This window comes from Coregonus clupeaformis, chromosome 29, assembly GCF_020615455.1.
Source record: "Coregonus clupeaformis isolate EN_2021a chromosome 29, ASM2061545v1, whole genome shotgun sequence".
Lineage (NCBI taxonomy): Eukaryota > Metazoa > Chordata > Actinopteri > Salmoniformes > Salmonidae > Coregonus > Coregonus clupeaformis.
Genome location: NC_059220.1, coordinates 45,523,551 through 45,549,394, shown reverse-complemented (window position 1 = coordinate 45,549,394; position 25,844 = coordinate 45,523,551). Strand labels below are relative to the sequence as shown.

Genomic DNA, 25,844 nt, shown 5'->3' with positions numbered 1-25,844 from the left:
TACTGCTTCTACTGAGGGAGGACCCTCACTAATATCCACAGGGGGTATCTGGGGTTGAGGCAGTGGTAGCCTCAGCAGGGAAGAACAATAACTGAGTCACTGAAAGGCACAATGGTGTATTCCTCAGGTGTGTCTGTAAAAGCCTCAAGATAGTCCTCTCCAACAGCAACAGTTGGGAAGAAAACTTCAGTGTGCCCCGACACCCTCCTCTGGCAAGGTTTCCAAGGTTGTCGCCTCCAACTCCTCTCTTAGAGAAACAGTGGGATCTGAAGGGGGAAAATGAAAAGTTAGCATCTCCTCAATGATTATATCCCATTTGACCTGAGCTTTAAATTAAGCTTACCCGGTTCAAAACTGAGTGTATGTATGTCCACAGGCAGGGACGTCTCCACGTTTAAGGCCATGTAAACCATATCCTTCAGTCTGTGTCCATTTGTGTAAACAACTGTCCCTGTCCCTGTGCCTGGTTCTATAGTGGAAATAGATTCTTCTTCATGGTCTTCTCCATTCGTCTCAAACACCACAGCATAGCGGACTGACATATCATCAGATCTGTCAACAAAGCAGAGCTTATATTGGAGAAATAGTATGTCTTTCTCACAGTATTTATTAGCTTAGCATTTTAGCAATTAAAGCAAAGACCAAAGTTTGAAAGACCTCTGGCTAATATAACACTGCTTTGTTTTTCCTTTGCTAATGACATATACAACACACTCTCTGAACAGTGATGCTATGTCTAATGGAGCCTGTTCAATTAAATGAAAGATTTGGCTCACTTCTTAGTACTTTCACAGTTCATTGAACAACCTACCGAAGTTCAACGAACCGAAATCCCAAAACACGAAGATCTTTGAACCCAGGAAGTTTGTCAAAAACATGAACCATCTGTGGAAAATAGAGACATCTGATGGTTATGTTTAGGTAACACATCTTTCTTAGATTCATGAAGCCTTCTCTCTGGGGCAATAATCATTCTAAACAAAATAACATCACACAATAACGATATAAACGATATAGCCAACACAGAAAAATAGCAAACACAAGTAAGTGGCCTGTAGTATAATATTCACTGAGTGTACAAAACATTAAGAAAACCTTGATTCACCTGGTCAGTCTACAGTATGTAATGGAAAGAGCAGGTGTTCCTAATGTTTTGTACCCTCAGTGTAGATTTCTCACTGTAGAATCATCTATGTGCTGTCAGGCTTTTGTGAATTTCTTCTTTATCTGGAAGGGGTGCATTTTTTTCTAGGAATTATTCATGAGGTTTACACACTTTATCTTTCTGAGGTTACAAATCCAATTCAGTCTTTTGATGTTGCCAAATACATTGCTGGCTTTACACTTTGTCTACCCTTTATCATAAGCTTCTTTAAAACACAAGCTCATTTGGGATGTTATTGTGCATTTCCACTGAGAATTTACCCCAGTGTTTTATCCTAAAGGCTCAGACTTTTCTATTTCCATCAAACCCGGGCCTGGACCCGTGTCTCACTGGGCCATGGCTCTGATGGACCTGCTCTGACTTGGAGCCAAACACTGGCAAGTCTAGATGGAAAAGCACCATTAGTATTGCAAATTTGCAAAGGCAGTCATTCAACCTGAACTCAGGGGTAGACGTAACATAGTAAATGGAAATCCAGGACACTACAATTAGTATGATATGTTATGTTTCGTATGGTATGTATTAATTTGTGGAGATCCATCATCCATTTTGTATGATATGTTAGCTAGGTGGTTAACGTTAGCTAGGCTAGGGATTAGGGGTTAGGGTTAAGGTTAAAGGGTTAAGGTTAGGGAAAGGGTTAGCTAACATGCTAAGTAGCTGCAAAGTAGCTAAAAAGTATTAAGTAGTCCCCGGGTTTGATCCCAGGCTGTGTCACATCCAGCCAGCCTTGACCGGAAGACCCATGAGGCGGTGCACAATTGGCTCAGCATCGTCCGGGTTAGGGGAGGGTTTGGCGGCCGGGGATTTCCTTGTCCCATTGCGCTTTAGCCACTCCTTGTGGCAGGCCGGGTGCCTGCAAGCTGACCTCGGTCGCCAGTTTGACAGTGTTTCCTGGTGCAGCTGGCTTTCGGGTTAAGCAAGCAGTGTGTCAAGTAGCAGCGCGGCTTGGCAGGGTCGTGTTTCAGAGGAAACATGGCTCGCAATCTTCGCCTCTCCCGAGTCCGTAGGGGAGTTGCAGCGATGGGACAAGACTGTAACTACCAATTGGATATCATAAAAATTGGGGAGAAAAATGGGTAAAAGTAAAAAAATATATATACAGTTGAAGTCGGAAGTTTACATACACCTTAGTCAAATACATTTAAACTCAGTTTTTCACAATTACTGACATTTAATCCTAGTAAAATTCCCTGTCTTAGGTCAGTTAGGATCACCACTTTATTTTAAGAATGTGAAATGTCAGAATAATAGTAGAGAGAATGATTTATTTCAGCTTTTAATTCTTGGTTGAAAAACAAGTTTTAATGACTCCAACCTAAGTGTATGTAAACTTCAGACTTCAACTGGGCGGCAGGTGGCTTAGTGGGTAAGAGCGTTGTGCCAGTAACCGAAAGGTCGCTGATTCTAATCCCTGAGCCGACTAGGTTGAAAAAATCTGTCGATGTGCCCTTAAGCAACGCACTTAACCCTAATTGCTCATGTAAATCGCTCTGGATAAGAGTGTCTGCTAAATGACAAAAAATAAGAAAAACTGTATTAAGTAGTTGCTAATTAGTTAAAAAGCTAAAGTTTTCCATGATGAGATTTGAACACGCAACCTTTGGGTTGCTAGACGTTTGCCCACCCATCCACCTGACCAACCACCCTATTTTCGTTTTTGCGTGGTATGGTCTTCGGTAACCATACCAAACGTAACATATCACACTAATTTGAGTGTCCTGGATTTATGTTTACTATGTTATGTCCAGTCTATGAAACCAGGCTGAGTCGTAGAACAAAATAATAATTCACTAATGTATGCCTACCAAAAACCTGAGGCATTTGCAATCTTTTCAATACTGTATTACTGAAGGAGCTTGTGATTGTCTCAAATATCACTGTACACGTTTCCCTCTGTGTGATATGGCTATGCCTATGGAATACAACATACAGTGAGGGATTGTAAGGATTGTCCCACACAAGGCCTACCTAATTATCCGGCCAACAATCAGTTCTTTCAATGAAAGTATTATCTTAAGAGTGTTATATTTCATTTTTTTAAAGACAAGGATGGTGGAAGTACGGGTGCGGCCGATAGTAACAGAAATCTGGACACTGACTGTACTGTATGACTATAACATATAACATATAACATGTCGCCTAATATAATATTCACTAAATGTAACGATCCCGGCAGTCTGAGTCGGGTCCTGTCTGGTGACTAGTTTTTCCTGTTCGTGATCTCCAGTTTCCCGAGGGTTCGGGAACGCTCCGGGGAGCTCTCTTGTTTTCCGCACCTGCATCCCATCAGCAATCTGCACACCTGGTCCTGATCATCACCCTTCTTAGGCTCTGGCCGAACATCCAGTTCCTGCCGGATCGTTAGCCATGAACAGTATGTTTGTCCGTGTATCAGCCTGGAAACATCTAGCGTTAGTTTTGTTGTTTTGCACCTTGTTGAATTGCTGTGTACTTACCTCCGTTTTGTTCTGTCTGCAGTCTCTCACCCGGAACCTTCACCCAACCTCTGCCTGATGGTGCGGCTGCCGAGCCATTTCTGGACCCACCACTGCACCCTCAACAACCCATCCACGCCACCCGCCCTGTTCCCTGGATTATTCAGCCTCACTCGGGAGTCTATTCAATAAACACTCACCTTTGTCTCAAAGTACCTTGTCTGGTCTGCTTCTGGGTTCTGGCTTAGTAAACCGTGACAGAACGATCCGGCCAATTAACCCAGCGGACCTGGACTCTGTTCGCGATGCCATTACCCATCAGGAGAAGATGTTGGGCCATCATAGCACGGAGCTACAGGAGATCGCGTTGGCAGTTCGGAACCTTTCACCGGTCTGACGGAGGTCCAGAACCAGCGCGAGTTTCCGGTGGAGGATCCACTACCGGTTTCACCCATCTCGCCTGCCGCGTCTGGAGCGGTGTCCTTCCGTGAGCCCAAGGTTCCGCGCCGGATAAATATGAGGGGAGCTGGGAAGATGCCGTTCTTTCCTTATGCAGTGTGGGTTAGTGTTCGATCTACAGCCCTACTCTTATGCCACAGACAAGGCTAGGATAGCCCTTTGTGATTGAGTTGCTGCGTGGTCGAGCGCTGGAGTGGGCTTCAGCCGTTTGGGAACGACAAGACCCCTGCATGGCTTCATACCCGGGGTTCACGGCCGAGCTGAGGAAGCTTTTCGACCATTCCGTCCGAGGGGGGGACGCGGCTAGGCGCCTGTTTTCGCTTCACCAAGGAACTGCTTAGCGTGGCCGACTTCGTGATCGAGTTCAAGACGTTGGCTGTGGAGAGTGGGTGGAATGAGGAGTCCCTGCAAGCGGCCTTCTACCAGGGTCTGTCGGAGCAGCTCAAGGATGAGTTGATCTCTATCCGAGACCTAGTGACCTGGACAGCTTGGTAGCCTTGTCTATTCGGGTGGATAATCGAGTCCGAGAGCGAAGGAGGGAGAAGCAATGGGGTCCGTCCAATCGATCAGCTTCTCAGGTTCCAGTCGGGTCGGGGATTGGACCAGAATACGTCGATCATCGTCCACCACACAGGATTAGTGGAGAGGTCCTGTCTCCCGATTCGGAACCAATGCAAGTAGGGCGGCACGGGTTAACCAAGGAGGAACGCCAACTCAGACGTAGGACTAACTGTTGCCTCTACTGTGGTGGTTCGGGACATTACCTCGCCACCTGTTCCCGGCGGTCGTCAAACTGCCCGGCTCGCTAAAGTTGGGAGGACTTTTAGCGAGCCAGTTTCAACCTCTCAGTACCTCTGTCAGACCCCGTTTTCCGGCTACCCTTTGTGAACAGGAATCAGAGCTTAGCGATTAACGCTTTTACTCGATTCAGGTGCCGATGGAAGCTTTCTTGATGCCGAGTTGGTGGAACAGCTGGGGCTTTCCAAGGAGCAATTGCCGGAAGCCATTGAAGCGACCACTCTGAACGGCAGTAGTCTGGCACGTATCACGAGTGAGGACGGAACCCGGTTAAGATGCGGTTGTCGGGGAATCATTCTGAGATGATTTCATTCTTCATTCTGCCGTCTTCCCATGTTCCTCTGGTCCTTGGATACCCCTGGCTGAAGGAACACAATCCCACGTTCGATTGGGTGACGGGCAAGGTAACGAGTTGGAGCCTTGATTGTCATGCTAACTGTCTCAAGACTGCCTGCCCCCATTCGGTTCCCAGTCAGGTGATTGAGGCTAAACCCCCAGATTTGTCCCTGGTTCCCGAGACATATCACGATTTGGGGGAAGTTTTCAGTAAGCAGAAGGCTCTGTCACTCCCTCCCCCACCGACCATATGATTGTGCCATCAACCTGTTCCCCGGGAGCTGTCTACCCCAAGGGAAGGTTACTACAGTATCTCCCCGACCTGAACGTGAGGCGTTGGAGACCTACATCAAGGAGTCCCTAGCGGCTGGTCTCGTTCGTCCCTCGTCATCACCCCTGGGGGCAGGATTCTTCTTTGTGGGTAAGAAGGATGGCTCTCTTCGACCGTGTATTGATTATCGGGGTTGAATGCCATCACGGTCAAGAACAAGTATCCCCCTGCCCTTGATGAGTTCTGCCTTCGACTCCTTACAGGGTGCTACGGTGTTCACCAAGCTAGACCTACGCAATGCGTATCACATGGTCCGGATCAGAGAGGGGGACGAGTGGTTGACGGGTTTCAATACACCGATGGGTCACTTCGAGTATCAGGTGATGCCGTTTGGACTGACCAATGCTCCAGCGGTATTCCAGAGTATGGTGAACGACGTCCTGAGAGATATGATCGGTCTCTTTGTGTTTGTTTACCTGGATGACATTCTGATCTTCTCGAAGGAACCTTCCGACCACGTCCAGCATGTCCGGCAGGTTCTGCAGCGATTGTTGGAGAATCGCCTGTTCGTGAAGTGGCCGAGAAGTGCGAGTTTCACGCCCACACGACATCCTTTCTCGGGTACATCATCTCCAGGGGAGAGATTAGGATGGACCAGGAGAAGGTTAGAGCGGTTCTGGAATGGGCCCAGCCCGGTACGAGATTGCAGCTCCAGAGATTTTTTGGGGTTTGCGAATTTCACCGCAGATTCATCCGGGATTACAGCCGTGTGGCCGCTCCGTTAACTGCCTTGACTTCCAGTATCAGGACCTTCAAGTGGAATCCGGAGGCGGATCGAGCGTTTCTGGATTTGAAGAGGCGATTCACCAACGCACCCGATTCTCTCTCAACCGGACACGGCCCGTCAGTTCGTGCGTTGAAGTGGGACCGCGTCTGATGTGGGAGTTGGCGCCATCCTGTCGCAGCGATGCTCCACGGACAGTAAACTCCATCCCTGCGCCTACTACTCGTCGCCTTCGCCTGCGGAGAGGAATTACGATGTGGGTAACCGGGAGCTTCTCGCGGTGAAACTTGCCTTGGAGGAGTGGCGCCACTGGTTGGAGGGGCGGAGCAACCGTTTATTGTCTGGACTGACCACAAGAATCTTGCTTACGTGCAATCGGCTAAACGTCTCAACTCCCGTCCAGGCCAGGTGGGCGTTGTTTTTCGGACGATTCAAGTTTTCCCTGACGTTCCGACCTGGATCTAAGAACGGCAAGGCGGACGCCTTGTCCCGGATGTTCTCCAAGACGGAGGAGAGTGGGTCCAAGACCGAGACAATTCTCCCCCGGAACTGCGTCGTGGGAGCAGTTACGTGGAAGATTGAGGAGGAGGTGCTGGCGGCCCTTCGGACTCAGCCCGGTCCCGGTAACGGTCCACCCGGTCGGTTGTTTGTGCCTGAGTCGGTTCGTCCTGCTGTCCTCAAATGGTCCCACGCCAGCAAGATGGCTTGTCACCCTGGCGTGGCTCGGACAATGGCGTTTCTTGCAGACGTTTTGGTGGCCTGCCATGGCCGAGGATACTCGGGGTTTTGTTGCTGCCTGTCCAGTGTGTGCGCAGAATAAGAGTACCAATCGGCCCAGCTCTGGACTACTTCACCCCCTTCCTATTCCCCGGCGACCATGGTCGATCTGGCCCCTGGACTTCGTCACTGGGTTGCCCGCTTCTGAGGGGAACACGGTCGTTCTGACTATCGTGGACAGATTCAGCAAGTTCGCCCACTTTGTGCCAATTGCCAAGCTTCCCTCTGCCTCGGAGACGTCCGAGATCCTGGTTAGGGAGGTTTTCAGGGTCCACGGTTTGCCCAGTGATATCGTTTCCGACCGTGGCCCTCAGTTTACCTCTGCTGTCTGGAAGTCCTTCTGTTTGGCCATTGGAGCTACAGTCAGTCTCACATCTGGTTTTCACCCCCAATCCAATGGTCAGGCGGAGAGAGCCAACCAGAAGATGGAATCCACGCTACGCTGTCTGGTCTCTTCCAACCCCACCTCCTGGGTCTCTAGTTGCCTTGGGTTGAGTATGCCCACAATACTCTCCCTACATCTGCCACTGGGATGTCTCCCTTCCAGTGCCTGTATGGCTACCAACCTCCCCTGTTCCCTTCTCAGGAGAAGGAGCTCTCAGTGCCTTCTGTTCAGGCCCATATTCGTCGTTGCCACCGGACCTGGCATCGGGCCAGAAGGGCACTCCTTAGAGTTTCGGACCGGTATCAGCTCCAGGCGAATCGTCGCCGGATCCCCGCTCCCACCTATACCATCGGAGATAGGGTTTGGTTGGCCACACGGGATCTTCCGTTACGGACTGAGTCTAGGAAGTTGTTACCGAAGTTCATTGGTCCGTTTGTGGTGGAGAAGGTGATCAATCCAGTGGCAGTTCGACTCAAACTACCGAGGACGCTCAGAGTCCATCCCACCTTTCATGTCTCCTGCCTCAAGCCTGTCTTCCTCAGTCCTCTGTTGCCTCCTCCGCCTCCTCCTCCTCCTCCTCGGATGATCGGAGGTGGTCCTGCCTACACGGTGCGTCGCATCATGGATTCCAGACGGCGGGGCCGGGGTTTCAGTATCTCGTGGACTGGGAGGGGTATGGTCCTGAAGAGAGGAGTTGGATTCCGCGGCGACAGGTCCTAGATGCTGACCTCATCAGTGATTTCTACCGCCTCCATCCTGGCGCTCCGGGAGTCCGCCCGGTGGCGTTCAGTCGGAGGGGGGTACTGTAACGATCCCGGCAGTCTGAGTCGGGTCCTGTCTGGTGACTAGTTTTTCCTGTTCGTGATCTCCAGTTTCCCGAGGGTTCGGGGAACGCTCCGGGGAGCTCTCTTGTTTTCCTCGCACCTGCATCCCATCAGCAATCTGCACACCTGGTCCTGATCATCACCCTTCTTAGGCTCTGGCCGAACATCCAGTTCCTGCCGGATCGTTAGCCATGAACAGTATGTTTGTCCGTGTATCAGCCTGGAAACATCTAGCGTTAGTTTTGTTGTTTTGCACCTTGTTGAATTGCTGTGTACTTACCTCCGTTTTGTTCTGTCTGCAGTCTCTCACCCGGAACCTTCACCCAACCTCTGCCTGATGGTCGGCGGCTGCCGAGCCATTTCTGGACCCACCACTGCACCCTCAACAACCCATCCATCGCCACCCGCCCTGTTCCCTGGATTATTCAGCCTCACTCGGGAGTCTATTCAATAAACACTCACCTTTGTCTCAAAGTACCTTGTCCTGGTCTGCTTCTGGGTTCTGGCTTAGTAAACCGTGACACTAAAATGGTCAACCAAATGTTAATTTTGTCTCGGGAACAGTAGTAGAGAAATATGATTTATTTCTTTCAGCATTTCTTGATCGAATGCGAATGAACAGGTAGGGACCACAGTCTTTTTCAGCATTGACTCCGTTACATAAAAGCTGACAGTATTTCCACCACATAAATGCATCCAAGACCGACTGAAATCTTATCAAAAACATGTTTAATCGTTTTCCACAGCTTTTCATTTCCTTAAAACTGGTCAAACTGATGTCATTTCGACATTTTGTACGGGGAAGAAGGTTGCGTTTTCTCCCCAGCCCCTAAACGTCCTCGTTCCACGAGAGAAGCAGAAATAAATGTCTCTGCCTTTAGAGTCAAATTCTTACATGTGAATGGAATGTCTTGATAATCTAACACACCAGGTATCAAACCCGATTCATCTCTGTGACTCAAGATCTATGTTAGCCCATTGAGCTAAAGCCTAGGCATTAGCTCTGGGAGCTAAAATGAGTTGACAGGTCTCAGTCGAGTCAAGGTTATTACTCATGCAAATGTAGTTCACTAAACCCATCTCAGCAATAAAGGCTAATTTACTTGTTCATTCTCAAAGGTCCAATACAGCTGTTTTTATCTCAATATCAAATCATTTCTGGGTAACAATTAAGTACCTTACTGTGATTGTTTTCAATTAAAATGGTCAAAAAGAAACAAAAATAGCTTCCTACCAAAGAGCAATTTCTCAAGCAAGAATTTAGCTAGGACAGTCTGGGGAGTGGTCTGAGTGGGGAGGGGAAACTGAAAACTAGCTGTTATAGGTACATAGGTTTGGAACTCTTTCTTATTGGTCTAACAACTAATTAACCACCTTGTGATGTCACCAGGCAGGCCAAAACTCCATCCCACCAAAACATTCAGAAATGTCATGCCATCTTTTCAAACAGCTCTTCACTAAAACTGCATTATCATAATTTTCACAATTTCACAGTATTATTCCACCGTCATGGTGTGGAAATATATACACTACAGGTCAAAAGTTTTAGAACACCTACTCATTCAACGGTTTTTCTTTATTCTTACTATTTTCTACATTGTAGACTAATAGTGAAGACATCAAAACTATGAAATAACACATATGGAATCATGTAGTAACCAAACAAGTGTTAAACAAATCAAAATATATTTTATATTTGAGATTCTTCAAATAGCCACCCTTTGCCTTGATGACAGCGTTGCACACTCTTGGCATTCTCTCAGCCAGCTTCACCTGAAATGTTTTCCAACAGTCTTGAAGGAGTTCCCACATATGTTGAGCACTTGTTGGCTGCTTTTCCTTCACTCTGCGGTCCAACTCATCCCAAACCATCTAAATTTGGTTGAGGTCGGGGGATTGTGGAGGCCAGGTCATCTGATGCAGCACTCCATCACTCTCCTTCTTGGTAAAATAGCCCTTACACAGCCTGGAGGTGTGTTGGGTCATTGTCCTGTTGAAAAATGAATGATAGTCCCACTAAGCGCAAACCAGATGGGATGGCGTATCGCTTCAGAATGCTGTGGTAGCCATGCTGGTTAAACCTCCTGCTCCATGCTTTACGGTGAGAAATACACATGTGGAGATCATCCGTTCACCCACACCGCATCTCACAAAGACACGGTGGTTGGAACCAAAAATCTCAAATTTGGCAGTCTCCTCTGAACAGTTGATGATGAGATGTGTCTGTTACTTGAACTCTGTGAAACATGTATTTGGGCTGCAATTTCTGAGGCTGGTAACTCTAATGAACTTATCCTCTGCAGCAGAGGTAACTCTGGGTCTTCCATTCACGTGGTGGTCCTTATGAGAGCCAGTTTCATCATAACGCTTGATGGTTTTTGCGACTGCACTTAAAGAAACCTTCAAAGTTCTTGAAATGTTCCGTATTGACTGACCTTCATGTCTTAAAGTAATGATGGACTGTTGTTTCTCTTTGCTTATTTGAGCTGTTCTTGCCATAATATGGACTTGGTTTTTTTCCAAATAGGGCTATCTTCTGTATACCTTGTCACAACACAACTGATTGGCTCAAACGCATTTAGAAGGAAATACATTTTACAAATTAACTTTTAAGAAGTTACATCTGTTATTTGAAATGCATTCCAGGTGACTACCTCATGAAGCTGGTTGAGAAAATGCCAAGAATGTGCAAAGCTGTCATCAAAGCAAAGGGTGGCTATTTAAAGAATCTCAAATATAAAATATATTTTTGATTTGTTTAACACTTTTTTGGTTAGTACATGATTCCATATGTGTTATTTCTTAGTTTTGATGTCTTCACTATTATTCTGCAATGTAGAAATTAGTTAAAATAAATAATTACCCTTGAATGAGTAGGTGTTCTAAAACTTTTGACTGCACTGGGCCTTTAAGACTTTTCAAGGACATTTCTTCTCAGTTTGCCTCACCGTATCATGGAGATCGCGTGTGATGTCATGGTACTGGGGAGCTGCAGGGTCACTCAGAACAAGTTCACTGTAGCCAGGGTCTGCTATGGTGACACTGAACTCCACTATCTGCTCCTCAATAATCGCCTCCTCTGGTACAATGTTTGGAATCTCTGTTATCTGTGGAAAGCAAAAGCAGCAATGTCATTTTCAATGGCCATCAATGAGACTGTCAACATTCAATCAAGATTACAATGCCAAGGCAAGGTAGCCCTCAGAAAATATGGTTAAACTTACCTCCCTTGCTTCAGTCGGAATGATAAACAGTTCTGATGGAGTTTTCGAGCCTACAAAGTGAGCATTGTGCATTCATTCAGGAATTGTGTATTATTACTTTTAGCATACTGCATTGATGGATGTGGAGTACTTACATTTCTCAATCTCAGTTCCTCCAGCTGTTGATACTTCACCGCTGGAAATCAAAAATGCATGTTTTGCAACAATTCAAGTTTCAAGTTTTAAAGTCTCGTGCACAAGTACAGTGAAATGCCTTTCTTGCAAGCTGTGCCGGTCTTGACATCATAATACTACCATAAATTAGAGATAGATTCTCCTGGTTGAAAGGAATGTCCTTTGTTTCAGAGACTTTTGCCGCCCAAAAACGTCAAGATCCAACAATGAACATTGGGACAATATATTTCAACATCCAAACGTTGGGAATGATATGGAATGAAATGGAATATGGAAAATTAGTGTCTATTTTGTGATGTCATAAAAAATTGTATGAAGGCGTTATAAGGAAAACATTGTGACTTGAAGAGCTTTTACACTGTGGATATCAGGGTTACATCCTTTACCTTGTGTAGAAAATATCAAGGAGGAAGACAATGTTTTCGTGAAGATAGGAATGTGATTTTAGCTTTCTAACAAAATCAGAGAGCATGTCAGTATGACGGAAACACCCCTTTTTACCAGAGTGCATAAAAGACTGAGATAAGAATTATCAGATCAGACTAGACGGACCTCAAGCTGCAGCTTTTGTCCATATTGGTCCCGACCCTGAAAATCAACACGAGGTGAAGACGACAAAGTTGCCTCCACTAACAATCAATGTTACGGCTGAGTAGCTGTTCTAAGTACTGTATCTAAGAAGGTGAATTTAAGTGGGACCATCCTGTTACTCTCTTCAAACCATCGTCTACTACACTGCTCTCATCACCCCACAGGGGATCATCGACACGGCTGATTAGCCGTCCTCAGAAGACACTTCCAGAACGAGTGAAAGTAAACAGACAACTAAGAAGGACATTGTGACCTCTTGTGGACAATCAGAGCCTTACATCTAAAAGTCCATCCGAAAGAGAAAGACCAATCGACCCCTTCCCACGAAGGCCTGGGTCCAACAGAGATACACGACAAAGACCTCCAACACGTAAATACATGTATTGCTTCCTACCAAACGGGTGGTGGTTCTGGGCAAAGAATTAGGATTACTATGAGCATAGGTCCATGTGTATCCCAAGTGTTTTCTCTCTCTCTCTCTCTCTCTCTTTAACTCTCCATCTTATGTAACAAGTGTCATATTGTGTTAGTCCGCTAGGGATCCGTTTTCATTGTATTAAGTTTCTAATCCCTACCTATACTGTGTACGTGTTTGTATCTTGTGTTATCATTTTTAATTAGTTAGTAAATAAATAATTAAATCAATTTGTGTGGTACGGAATGATCAGTAAGACCGGGGTTCGTGCAGACTTAAAGAGCCTACGAATGACTGTTAAATGATAAGAGATATCTAGATATCTTTAGAGTTCATTCGGGAATCGGTAACTCGTTAAACAACTTTTCCCGTGGTGCCCCAAATTCCTAATGAGTTAATTGTTACATGATTAATTTAATCTAGTAACAATTAAACATAGTAGGCAATTATTCAATAAATAATAGTCGTCACAATATTGAAAGTCACGTCACGACAATTGCTAAACAACCATTTTCAAGTCTTGCCATAGATTTTCAAGCAGATTTAAGTCAAAACTGTAACTCGGCCACACAGGAACATTCACTGTCTTCTTGGTAAGCAACTCAAGTGTAGATTTGGCCTTGTGTTTTAGGTTATTGTCGTGCTGAATGGTGAATTCATCTCCCGTGTCTGGTGGAAAGCAGACTCAACCAGGTTTTCCTCTAGGATTTTGCCTGTGCTTAGCTCAATTCCGTTTATTTTTTATCCTGAAAACCTCCCCAGTCCTTAACGATTACAAGCATACCCATAATATGATGCAGCCACCACTATGCTTGAAAATATGGTGAGTGGTACTCAGTAATGTGTTGTATTGGATAGGCCCCAAACATAACACTTTGTATTCAGGACAAAAACTTTAGTGCCTTGTTGCAAACAGGATGCATGTTTTGGAATAATTGTTTTCTGTACAGGCTTCCTTATTTTCACTATGTAAAATAGGTTAATTGTAGAGTAGCTACAATGCTGGTGATCCATCCTCAGTTTTCTCCTATCACAGCCATTAAATTCTGTAACTGTTTAAAAGTCAAAATTGGCATCATGGTGAAATCACTGAGCGGTTTCCTTCCTCTCCGGCAACTGAGTTAAGAAGGACGCCTGTATCTTTATAGTGACTGGGTGTATTGATACACCATCCAAAGTTTAATTAATAACTTCACCATGCTCAAAGGGATATTCAATGTCTGCTTTTTTTTACCCATCTACCAATAGGTGCCCTTCTTTGCAAGGCTTTGGAAAACATCCCTGGTCTTTGTGGTTGAATCTGTATTTCAAATTCACTGCTCGACTGAGGAACTTTACAGATAACTGTATGTGTGGGGCACAGAGATGAGGTAGTCATTCAAAAATCATGTTAAACACTATTATTGCACACAGAGTAAGTCCATTAAACTTATTATGTGATTTGTTAAGCAAATTTGTACTCCTGAACTTATTTATGCTTGCCATAACAAAATGGTTGAATACTTATTGACTCAAGACATTTCAGCTTTTAATTTTATAATAATTTGTAAACATTTAGAAAAACGTAATTCCACTTTGACATTATGGGGTATCTAATGTCAAAAATCAAAATGTAATCCATCTTAAATTCAGGCTGTAACACAACTAAATGTGGAAAAAGTCAAGGGTTTTTTATATTTTCTGAAAGCACTGTATGGAAAGAGTAATCTGTTACAAAACACCAAAAAATGTAATGACATTCGGGGATTGTCATTGGGTCTACACTTGATTGATGCGTCTCGCTGATAAAATTACTTTTTATGTAGAAACAAAAGTTGAGACACCTGTAAAGTGGCTGAAATACGGGATTGTGCCGGGATGACAAGTGCACTCACATTATTATTATTTTTTTCAACCATGACACAGAGGTGGGGGTGTTCGTTTAATTTAGAATAAGCTTTTATTTTCATATTTACCACTGTAGCAGTACAAATTGCAAATAGGAGTGGTTAAATTAGCATTATTTATAGAGCGCTCCCTCACTCCCCCCCTCCCCCTTCCAATATGGATGTATGTTAAGTCAGGCCACCAGATGTACAGACTCCATCAGTTTAGGGAGCTGAGGAGGGTCATTTGAGTTTACCTGTTCTTGCCCTCTACCAATTGTGCTTGCGGCAACAGCGAGTGAGAGTGTTTTTGGTCTTGATGACATTTTACCATTAGAATTTAAACCTTCATGAACAGCTCTTTGGAAAGGCTTGTCTAGTCTCTGGAGTTGGAGATGGTTGCCAGGCATTTTAGAACTTTGTAGTCAAACCAAAAATAACTGTGGGGTATGAAACATTCATTTGAGATTTTCTGAACATCTATTTTGTTTTCAAACACCATATTAAATTAGAATTCAAGTGATAGAAAGAGGTCGTTGGTTGAAAATGTATGAGGGAAGGGGGTTGAACACCCATTTCAATTAAACGTTGCAGGCCTACTTCTTGTAATATCTATAAACAATATATAACATTTCTCCAACCTTTCATCTACCTACCTTTGTTGCTTGATCTTCTCCTGTTCAGCAACTCTCTGAAAACCAAACAAACATAAAAATTCAAAATATATAATAAAATATTATTACATCTTTATGACTTATCACCACCAATCTTTGTGTTATTACCCCTCTCTGTTCCTCTTATTACTGGGATGCATGCAGGTTTTAGTACTCACTGTGGCCACCATGTCAATATGTTCCTGGGTACTGCTGAAGTTCCTTGCCACCTCGTCCAGACAGAGAGAGCCATGTTGGCAGGCATAAGTCCAATGCTTGTACTCCTCTGAGTTAGGAACCCTGTCCAGGAAGATGAGGAAGGCCTCCCATATCGCCTCTTGACAAACTAAATTAATATTGAAACATGTCAGAATTGCTGAATAAAGATGTGTGTATCTGTGTGGGAACAACTCTTAGCTTATAAAGTAAATCAAATCAAATCAAATGTTATTTTGTGTAATGAAATGCTTGTGCTTCTAGCTCCGACAGTGCAGTAATATCTAACAATTTCACAACATATACCCAATACACACAAATATAAGTAAGGAATGGAATTTAAGAATATATACATATATGGACAAGCAATGACAGAGCGGCATGAACTAAGATACAGTAGAAATGGCAATTCAATGTTTTCACAATCTCATTACTTTATGCATGTAAGACAAGACACAGAAATTGATTCATTATGGCCTAGGTTTGAACAAACTATTTTCACACATACCGTTAATATGATAGGACAGCTTTTAATAATGTATCAGTTAAATGTCACTTTAGATATTTGAAACCCAACGCTGGAATGAAATGTACTCGTCCCTGATATTTGGGAATGTTAGAAACATGAATAAAAAAATCCCTAACACTTTTGATGATTTATTTACCTCTGTTATGAGGAGTAACAAGCACTGTTGAATTATTCATTGTGCTTATGCCTTGGGGAAGTTCTCTTACATTTTGATTTCATAAAGTGAAGTTATTATTTCCACAGCATATTTACTGTTTGAATACCCTCACCTTAATGTAACTCAGTCCCTGAATTTAGCCAGTCACATTTGAATCTATACATCAAATCTGAATATACTGTACATGGATTTCACAGGGCATGCTCATGAGAAAATAAAAGTGAACGCCTACAGTATTTTATGTTTTTCAAGTTGAACGTCTCCCAGTTTGTAAAGTCTCAACCATGAATACTTCAAAGCCAGCAATGATTTATTAAATTGTGACAAAGATGTTCTATTTTGATTAACTGCTTTATCTCTCTCTTGAGGGAAACAGTTCAGAGCCATTGTTTTTGGAATAGCTTAATCACCCCACTGTCTAAAGGTGTCCCATGACTGTGAATACTGTAAGGATTTATGAGCTCACAGCAAAGTGTGGTACAATAGGGCATGTTTATATCATAGAACTAGAATACTAGAATGGACATGAACCTTCTTCTGACGGTATTAAGGTCAGACATTTTGGTAAGGGAGTTGGTGCTCAGCCAGTGCTGTGATAAGATATTATGTAAAACAATGAATTTGAAGATTATCTGCAGGGTATGTTTGTTAGCAATTTTTTAAAATGATTTACTGCCAATATGCCAACATTCCATACAAACAATGCAGTCAATGGACAGCCATACACTGGCTGAAATCAGTTGATGATAGGACTTAGACAAGATGTAAATGCAACAAGTACTGATTTTGTATCAAGTAATAAAACACAGCTTTCCAAGAAAATAAACATTTTGACATGTATGGTCTGTTTACATATACAGTATTTTAGAGGCTATTTATACAGACAATTGGTATAAAACCTGTGTAAACTGTATTCATAAATATATGACAATATTCAAGGTTGACAATAATGATATTACACCATTTCTGATATATCACATGCCATACTTTTATTTTCCTGCATAAGTAAAAGCAGGAAATGCATCACATATGCCTCTAATGCCATTCATTGCAATTAGACTGCTTTGGATTTCTCCCTGACCCCAATGGCTGCCATTTTCACCCCATTCTGGATCTTTGAGGGTTTATAACAAAGCCCTTCTAGTAATTCAATAGGATCTCTATGGTTTATATGTTCCTGTTCCCAGTAGATCTACACCCTTACTATATGCCATTTAGCAGACACTTTTATACAAAGCAACTTACAGTACAGTGAGTGAATACATTTTTAGTATGTGATCCCAGCGGGAATTGAACTCTCGACGTTGGCATTGCTAGGATCATGCCCTTACCTCTGAGTTTGTAGTAGGCCCGATGGCTGGAGATGACCTCCTTTATATTCTCTTGAGGACATACTTTCACCCCAGTGGTGAAGAACATAGACCTCTTTGTCCGGTGTCTGTCCTGGTCCTGTCTCGTTTTGACATGGGTGGTGTGTTTGGTTGGCCTTACACTATCCAGGAAATGTCTGTATTTTACATTTCGGATTCCAGACAAATCTTGGACCTGTAGGTCTGCAACAAAAAATACATATATTAGAAATGGTTATCTTACCATATCTTTTTGTCCAAATATGCTACTTTATTGGTCATTTTACAATATAAGATGTAGAAGATGTATACTGCTTACTTTCCCAAATCGTTTCTAAGGTCTAACCATAGAAAATTATAGAGATATTCATCTGTATATACAGTGCCTTCAGAAAGTATTCATACCCCTTGACTTATTCTACATTTTGTTGTGTTACAGGCTGAATTCAAACTTGATTAAATAGCAACTCCTCAGTAAAAGGCACATGACAGCCCGCTTGGAGTTTGCCAAAAGGCACCTAAAGGACTCTCAGACCATGAGAAACAAGATTCTCTGGTCTGCTGAAACCAAGATTGAACTCTTTGGCCTGAATGCCAAACGTCACATCTGGAGGAAACCTGGCACCATCCCTACGGTGCTGTGGGGATATTTTTCAGCGGCAGGGACTGGGAGACTAGTCAGGATCGACGGAAATAACAGAGCAAAGTACAGAGAGATCCTTGATGAAAACCTGCTCCAGAGCGCTCAGGACCTCAGACTGGGGTGAAGTTTCACCTTCCAACAGGACAACGACCCTAAGCACACAGCCAAGACAACGCATGAGTGGCTTCGGGACAATTCTCTGAATGTCCTTGAGTGGCCCAGCCAGAGCCCGGATTGAACCCGATTGAACATCTCTGGACAGACCTGAAAATAGCTGTGCAGCAACGCTCCCCATCCAACCTGACAGAGCTTGAGAGGATCTGCAGAGAATAATGGGAGAAACTTCCCAAATATAGGTGTGCCAAGCTTGTGGCGTCATACCCAAGAAGACTTGAGGTTGTGATCGCTGTCATAGGTGCTTCAACAAAGTACTGAGTAAAGGGTCAAAATACTTATGTAAATGTGATATATTTAATTTTTTCATTTGTAATACATTTGTAAAAAATTATAAAAACCTGTTTTTGCTTTGTCATTATGGGGTATTGTGTGCAGATTGATGAGGGAAAAAATTATTTAATCCATTTTAGAATAAGGCTGTAAGGTAACAAAATGTGGAAAAAGTCGTGGTCTGAATACTTTCCGAATGCACTGTGTATTTATATATATATGCACTGAGTATACAAAACATTAAGAACACCTGCTCTTTCCATGACATAGACTGATCAGGTGAATCCAGGTGAAAGCTATGATCCTTATTGATGTCACTTGTTAAATCCACTTCAATCAGTGTAGATGAAGGGGAAGAGACAGGTTAATGAAGGAATGTTAAGCCTCGAGACAATTGAGACATGGATTGTTTATGTGTGCCATTCAGAGGGTGAATGAGTAAAACAGAAGATTTAAGTGTCTTTGAACAGGATATGGTAGTAGGTGCCAGGCACACCGGTTTGTGTCAAGAACTGCAACGCTGCTGTGTTTTTCACGCACAATAGTTTCCCATGTGTGTCAAGAATGGTCCACCACCCAAAGGACATCCAGCCAACCTGACACAACTATGGGAAGCATTCGAGTCAAAATGGGTCGGGGGGATAGGGAGGTGCAATTCAAACAGTATGTCAACATTAATAAAGTTACCAGTGCTCAATGACTATGTACTATTGTTATTTCAAAGTCCTTCAGACCAGTCCCGTATTAGAGTGATCCCCAGCTGAGGCAGATGAAAAAGCTCTATGATCTAGCTGGTTACTCTGTTCAGGAAACACAAGATATCGACTTACCCCATTTCACAGCCTCGGCCATCACAGCAAGGTAGTGCCATGGTGTTATGCAAGACAATTAGACCAGTGATTACAGTCAGTCCATTCAAAGTGAGCTAATTGTTTAAGGCGTGCCTTACGACAACCAGGTGGTAAACTTCAAAAGCTTTCTTAAGACATTAAGCCCCAGCTCCTAACAGAGGCAAGGGGCTTCCTAAGACCTGTCTCGGCAGTAGAGGGGCCACAAAGAAATCAGCGTAAATGATATAAACACTGATACTTTTGACCACAGAGAGGTTAAGCTTCTGGCCAGAAAGTACATTGTTTGAGAGATTCAACTTCAAAGTTAAAATGTGAAGTTCGTGTAATATGGGGAATGGGAATCATTAGCCGCAAAACACAAACTCGCATTCCGATTATTCTCCTATTAGAGAACATATTGACAAACAAACTAGATAACATTTGAAATGTGTTCAGTGAGGAATGAGGATGTTCCCATGCACATGGGCCAGCAAGAGGGCCTGCAGGGGAAATGGCCGCTAATGCAGTGCACAAAAGTGAGGGCATCATAAAGCAGAGCTACAAGCCAGAATATATTAGTGTCCAGAGCCACTGAGAACAGAATGCCTTTGTTTATTTTGGGATAATAAACGGACCGAAGACACAATCCGTCCAAAATCAGGACACAACATTCAGAAGTAGGCTAATGCAAAAGTTGCTGAATTTTTTAAAATGCTTGGTAACACTTGAAACCCAGCGTCATAACTTATTATGACATGGTCATAAACATGTCATAATATATCATAGCAACTGACATAACTTGTCATAACCTGTTATAATATGGTCATAACACTGTCATGACACAGATATTATGTTACCTGTTGTGACATATATTGCGTTCTTTTATGGCTGGTCATGACACCTACATAAATTGACCATATTAAATGATCATTGTAATTGTGCACACACTGATGTCAGACATGCACCTACTCCAATGCTCTGTCGCTGATGACTGGGATGAATGCAGGAGCAGATTTCAGGAGCAGGACAAGACACCCTCTTTTTGACTGATGACTGATATAAGGGCATGTACGTGATAGGCCTATCTGGCTCATATGATGATGATGGTCATAATGCTTCTTGACAGTGCCATAAAGTGTATTTTCATTGTGTAAGTAAAGTGACACAGGATGGTCTTAATGCTTCTTGACAGTGTCATAAAGTGTATTTTCTTAGTCAGAGTAAAGTGACACAGGATGGTCATAATGCTTCATGACAGTGTCATAAAGTGTATTTTCTACAAGTTATTTAAAATATGATGAAAAAAACATGACGGTAAAGAATTCATTACAACAAGGATTTAAGAAACAAACTTTCAAACGAAAGGAAACTTCTTGGCAGAGAAAAAACTAATTTGAATAAATGTGGGTTTTGACACCCTTATGTAGGTGTCATAGCCAGCCATAAAATAACGCAATATATGTCACAACAGGTGTAAATATATGGGTCATGACAGTGTTATGACCATATTATAACAGGTTATGACAAGTTATGTCAGCTGTTATTACATATTATATAACAGGTGGGTCTAATCCTGAATGCTGATTGGTTAAAACAGCATTCTAGCTGGTGTCTATTCCACAAGTTACCACCGGCTAAATCTGATGTTAAAATGCCTATTTACTCTGTTCCATCTTACTGCACAATGTCTCATCAGCCCTAACCAAGCAATTTATAAACTTGATCTCCACTATAAAAAGCATCTAGACATGATCTCACATTTCTTTTAGACTAACATTTAGTTTTCAACAGCAGAGATTTGTATAAACCTTATACTAAGGAAGTCTCGAGGTTTTGCTCGCCTGAGGTAGAGTATCTTATGATAAGCTGTAGACCACACTATTTACCAAGAGAGTTTTCATCTATATTTTTCATAGCTGTCTATTTACCACCACAAACCAATGCTGGCATTAAGATTGCACTGAATGAGTTGTACAAGGCCATTAATCAACAGGAAAACGCTCATCCAGATGCAGCGCTCCTAGTGGCCGGGGACTTTAATGCAGGGAAACTTAAATCCGTTCTACCTAATTTCTACCAGCATGTTAAAGTGTGCAACCAGAGGGAAAAAAACTCTAGACCACCTTTACTCCACACACAGAGACGCATACAAAGCTCTCCCTCGCCCTCCATTTGGCAAATCTGACCATAACTCTATCCTCCCTGATTCCTGCTTATAAGCAAAAACTAAAGCAGGAAGCACCATTGACTTCGGTTAATAAAAAAGTGGTCAGATGACGCAGATGCTAAGCTACAGGACTGTTTTGCTAGCACAGACTGGAACATGTTCCGGGATTCTTCAGACAGCATTGAGGAGTACACCACATCAGTCACTGGCTTCATCAATAAGTGCATCGATGATGTCGTCCCCACAGTGACCGTACGTACATACCCCAACCAGAAGCCATGGATTACAGGAAACATCCGCACTGAGCTAAAGGGTAGAGCTGCCGCTTTCAAGGAACGGGACTCTAACCGGACGCTTATAAGAAATCCCGCTATGCCCTCCGACGAACCATCAAACAGGCAAAGAGTCAATACAGGTCTAAGATTGAATCCTACTACACTGGCTCTGACGCTCGTCGGATGTGGCAGGGCTTGAAAACTATTACAGACTACAAAGGGAAGCACAGCCACGAGCTGCCCAGTGACACAAGCCTACCAAACGAGCTAAACCACTTCTATGCTCGCTGAGGCAAGCAACACTGAAGCATGCATGAGAGCACCAGCTGTTCCGGATGACTATGTGATCACGCTCTCCGTAGCCGATGTGAGTAAGACTTTTAAGCAGGTCAACATTCACAAGGCCGCAGGGCCAGACGGATTACCAGGACGTGTACTCCGAGCATGTGCTGACCAACTGGCAAGTGTCTTCACTGACATTTTCAACATGTCCCTGACTGAGTCTGTAATACCAACATGTTTCAAGCAGACCACCATAGTCCCCATGCCCAAGGACTCTAAGATAACCTGCCTAAATGACTACCGACCCGTAGCACTGACGTCTGTAGCCATGAAGTGCTTTGAAAGACTGGTCATGGCTCACATCAACAGCATTATCCCAGAAACCCTAGACCCACTCCAATTTGCATACCGCCCCAACAGATCCACAGATGATGCAATCTCTATCGCACTCCACACTGCCCTTTCCCACCTGGACAAGAGGAACACCTACGTGAGAATGCTATTCATTGACTACAGCTCAGCATTCAACACCATAGTGCCCTCTAAGCTCATCACTAAGCTAAGGATCCTGGGACTAAACACCTCCCTCTGCAACTGGATCCTGGACTTCCTGACGGGGCCGCCCCAGGTGGTAAGGGTAGGTAACAACACATCTGCCACACTGATCCTCAACACGGGGGGCCCCTCAGGGGTGCGTGCTCAGTCCCCCTCCTGTACTCTCTGTTCACCCATGACTGCATGGCCAGGCACGACTCCAACACCATCATTAAGTTTGCCGACGACACAACAGTGGTAGGCCTGATCACCGACAACGATGAGACAGCCTATAGGGAGGAGGTCAGAAATCTGGCCGTGTGGTGCCAGGACAACAACCTCTCCCTCAACGTGACCAAGACAAAGGAGATGATTGTGGACTACAGGAAAAAAAAGAGGACTGAGCACGCCCCCATTCTCATCGACGGGGCTGTAGTGGAACAGGTTGCGAGCTTCAAGTTCCTTGGTGTCCACATCACCAACGAACTATCATGGTCCAAACACACCAAGACAGTCGTGAAGAGGGCACGACAAAGCCTATTCCCCCTCAGGAGACTAAAAAGATTTGGCATGGGTCCTCAGATCCTCAAAAAAATTCTACAGCTGCACCATCGAGAGCATCCTGACTGGTTGCATCACCGCCTGGTATGGCAACTGCTTGGCCTCCGACCGCAAGGCACTACAGAGGGTAGTGCGTACGGCCCAGTACATCACTGGGGCAAAGCTTCCTGCCATCCAGGACCTCTATACCAGGCGGTGTCAGAGGAAGGCCCTCAAAATTGTCAAAGACTCCAGCCACCCTAGTCATAGACTGTTCTCTCTGCTACCGCACGGCAAGCGGTACCCGGAGTGCCAAGTCTAGGTCCAAAAGACTTCTCAACAGCTTCTACCCCAAGCCATAAGACTCCTGAACAGCTAATCATGGCTACCCGGACTATTTGCACTGCCCCCACCCCATCCTTTTACGCTGCTGCTACTCTGTTAAGTATTTATGCATAGTCACTTTAACTCTACCCACATGTACATATTACCTCAACTACCTCAACTAGCCGGTGCCCCCCGTACATTGACTCTGCAACGGTACCCCCTGTATATATAGCCTCCCCTACTGTCACTTTATTTTACTTCTGCTCTTTTTTCTCAACACTTTTTTTGTTGTTGTTTTATTCTTACTTTTTTTGTTTAAAATAAATGCACTGTTGGTTAAGGGCTGTAAGTAAGCATTTCACTGTAATGTCTGCACCTGTTGTATTCGGCGCATGTGACCAATAAAATTTGATTTGATTTGATTTGATTTGATTTGACCTTGCTGTCTGTCTCTCTGACATTTGCAACATTGTTTCAATATTCAAATTTCATCTCCAGCTGTCCCATAGTAATGAACGTGTCGGGAGTCGGGACGAGACAGGAAGGCAGGCAGAGTTTCTCAGCCAGTCGAAATCATGAATCAGCTTGCATCATTTTTATAGATATATACAAACAAATGTCAATTGAAAAAAGGTCAAACGAAACAAAGTGCAGTTAGTTTGCAGACTTTCCATCTTCAGTTTGAAGTGATTGTGTGTCCTGACGAGTGAGCAAATGTTCTATGCCAGGCGAAAACACGCCTCATTAGCTCATTGTTATGGGATGTATCCAAATAAATGTCACTAGAAAACAGCTTAAACAAATGCAAATGCGGCTACTTTGCTGTTATTCTGGCTGCACTTTTTGACATGACTCTAAGTTAGCCATAGTTAGCAAGCAAGGGATAAGAACGTTGCCAGCCAGTATGGCAATGGAACATTTAGAACGAACAACTGGGTCACGTTCTTAGATACAGAACAAAAAGACTGAACGACTGGGTCCAGTCTCTAGCAACCGAACCAATAGAACGGACGACCAGCCGGCTTGGGTAGCAAACCTAGATTTGTGTCGAGACTATATCTTGTGGAAGGATGAAATAGTATGAATAAATTCATCAAAATAACTTTTTAATGAAAAATATGTCAATCATTATTTGAATATGTTGGTAACACGTTGTATAAAAGTGATAATGCCGTCAAAGCCGGTGTTTGGAGGATATATTGACACGGTTTGGCACGGTTTGCCGTGCTCGAGCATTATCACTTAAGTATGACATGGTTATGACCGTGTCATAAGGTGTTATGACACTGGGTGTCAAGTAAAGTGTTACCAAATGCTTTCATGGGGATCTACTACGTCAATGTAGCCAATAGTGACTTTTGTAATGTGACCTAACAGTTTATTACATTTTATATGCATGTATATTCAAATCAACGCTAAAACACATGGATTCAAGTTCAACAGGTAGGACGAGCTGATACTGTATTTACTGGCTAAAGCACCTGTAAATACAGTTGCCCTTGATTGAGTGTAGGTCAAAGTCAAGTGGATCACACTGCTCTCCCAGTCCTCTTACGTAATGCACCAAACATGCCCCAATTTCTGTCAAAATACACTGTTGTTCAGTTCTGCAGTATGAAGAAACTTTGAACTAGGGGGATTTTCGAATCAATTTGTCACAATTGCCAAACTGTCACAATGTTCTGCCTTCTGATCTGACCCATCATGAATGTGCTGTACTCAGCCATGCACACTATATATCTCTCATTGTGAAAGAACAAAGCATAATCTCACTTCAATTAGACTGAGACAGGAACAAACAACCAACAAGACTAGCAGCAAATGCTATTACAGGTTCCCTGGAGTGAGAGCTACCTTTGATTTGAGTGGATGCAACGGTAAACAGAAATAGGGGTGAGGAACAGTCCCTTTCTCAAATGCATGATGGGCTAGTTCAAGTCCTTTCAGAGCCAAAATGTTTTAATTTGGAAACAAAAGGAAAGTTCCTTGGATCTTTTATCTCGAGTCCATGAGGAAAAAGGTATTGTCGGTGGTAACAAAGTGTCTATGTTTCTGTCAACGAGCTAAAAGGGGGGTTGTTCACTCCTGTCTCGTCTCCAGTTAGGTACTAGCAGATGGTGCTACAATCCTGAGTGAAGTTTGATCTCTGAGTCAATCAGTGATCCCTGCAGACCTGGGCGAAGGATGGAAAAAGGTGTCAAGGTGGGGAGCATGTAGAAAAACTCCAAGTTACTCAACTGTAAGTGTGACAACTGTGATGAGGTTAAAAAAGCAGGTTCCTTGAATAATCTGTTTACCTGCTGCTTGCTCGTCGTAATCCCTCCCTGGCCACGTAGTGGTGGCCTAGCCTCATCCTGTTAGGGCCCTTCTGGAGCCTAATCTGTCAGTC

The 25,844-nt window shown here is 43.7% G+C and overlaps 1 protein-coding gene across 1 annotated transcript; it reads right to left on the bottom strand.

The window, feature by feature from the left end:
• Positions 1-186: 186 nt before the first annotated feature.
• Positions 187-25,341, bottom strand: LOC121545103 (interphotoreceptor matrix proteoglycan 1). The gene is made up of 10 exons (XM_045208975.1): positions 25,310-25,341; positions 17,393-17,614; positions 15,339-15,505; positions 15,163-15,197; positions 11,596-11,636; positions 11,462-11,511; positions 11,186-11,344; positions 812-885; positions 344-552; positions 187-266 (listed from the first exon to the last, which is right to left on the bottom strand). The coding sequence occupies exons 2-10, from the start codon at positions 17,478-17,480 to the stop codon at positions 187-189; spliced, it is 903 nt and encodes a 300-aa protein (XP_045064910.1). The 5' UTR covers positions 17,481-17,614; positions 25,310-25,341.
• Positions 25,342-25,844: the final 503 nt, after the last annotated feature.

Coding starts and splice junctions, on each gene's coding strand:
- LOC121545103 (XM_045208975.1), bottom strand. CDS start 17,480: ATGTTCTTCACCACTGGGGTGAAAGTATGTCCTCAAGAGAATATAAAG. Junction 15,198..15,338: donor ATATTGACATGGTGGCCACA/GTGAGTACTAAA, acceptor TTTGGTTTTCAG/AGAGTTGCTGAACAGGAGAA. Junction 553..811: donor TTTCGGTTCGTTGAACTTCG/GTAGGTTGTTCA, acceptor CTTTGTTGACAG/ATCTGATGATATGTCAGTCC.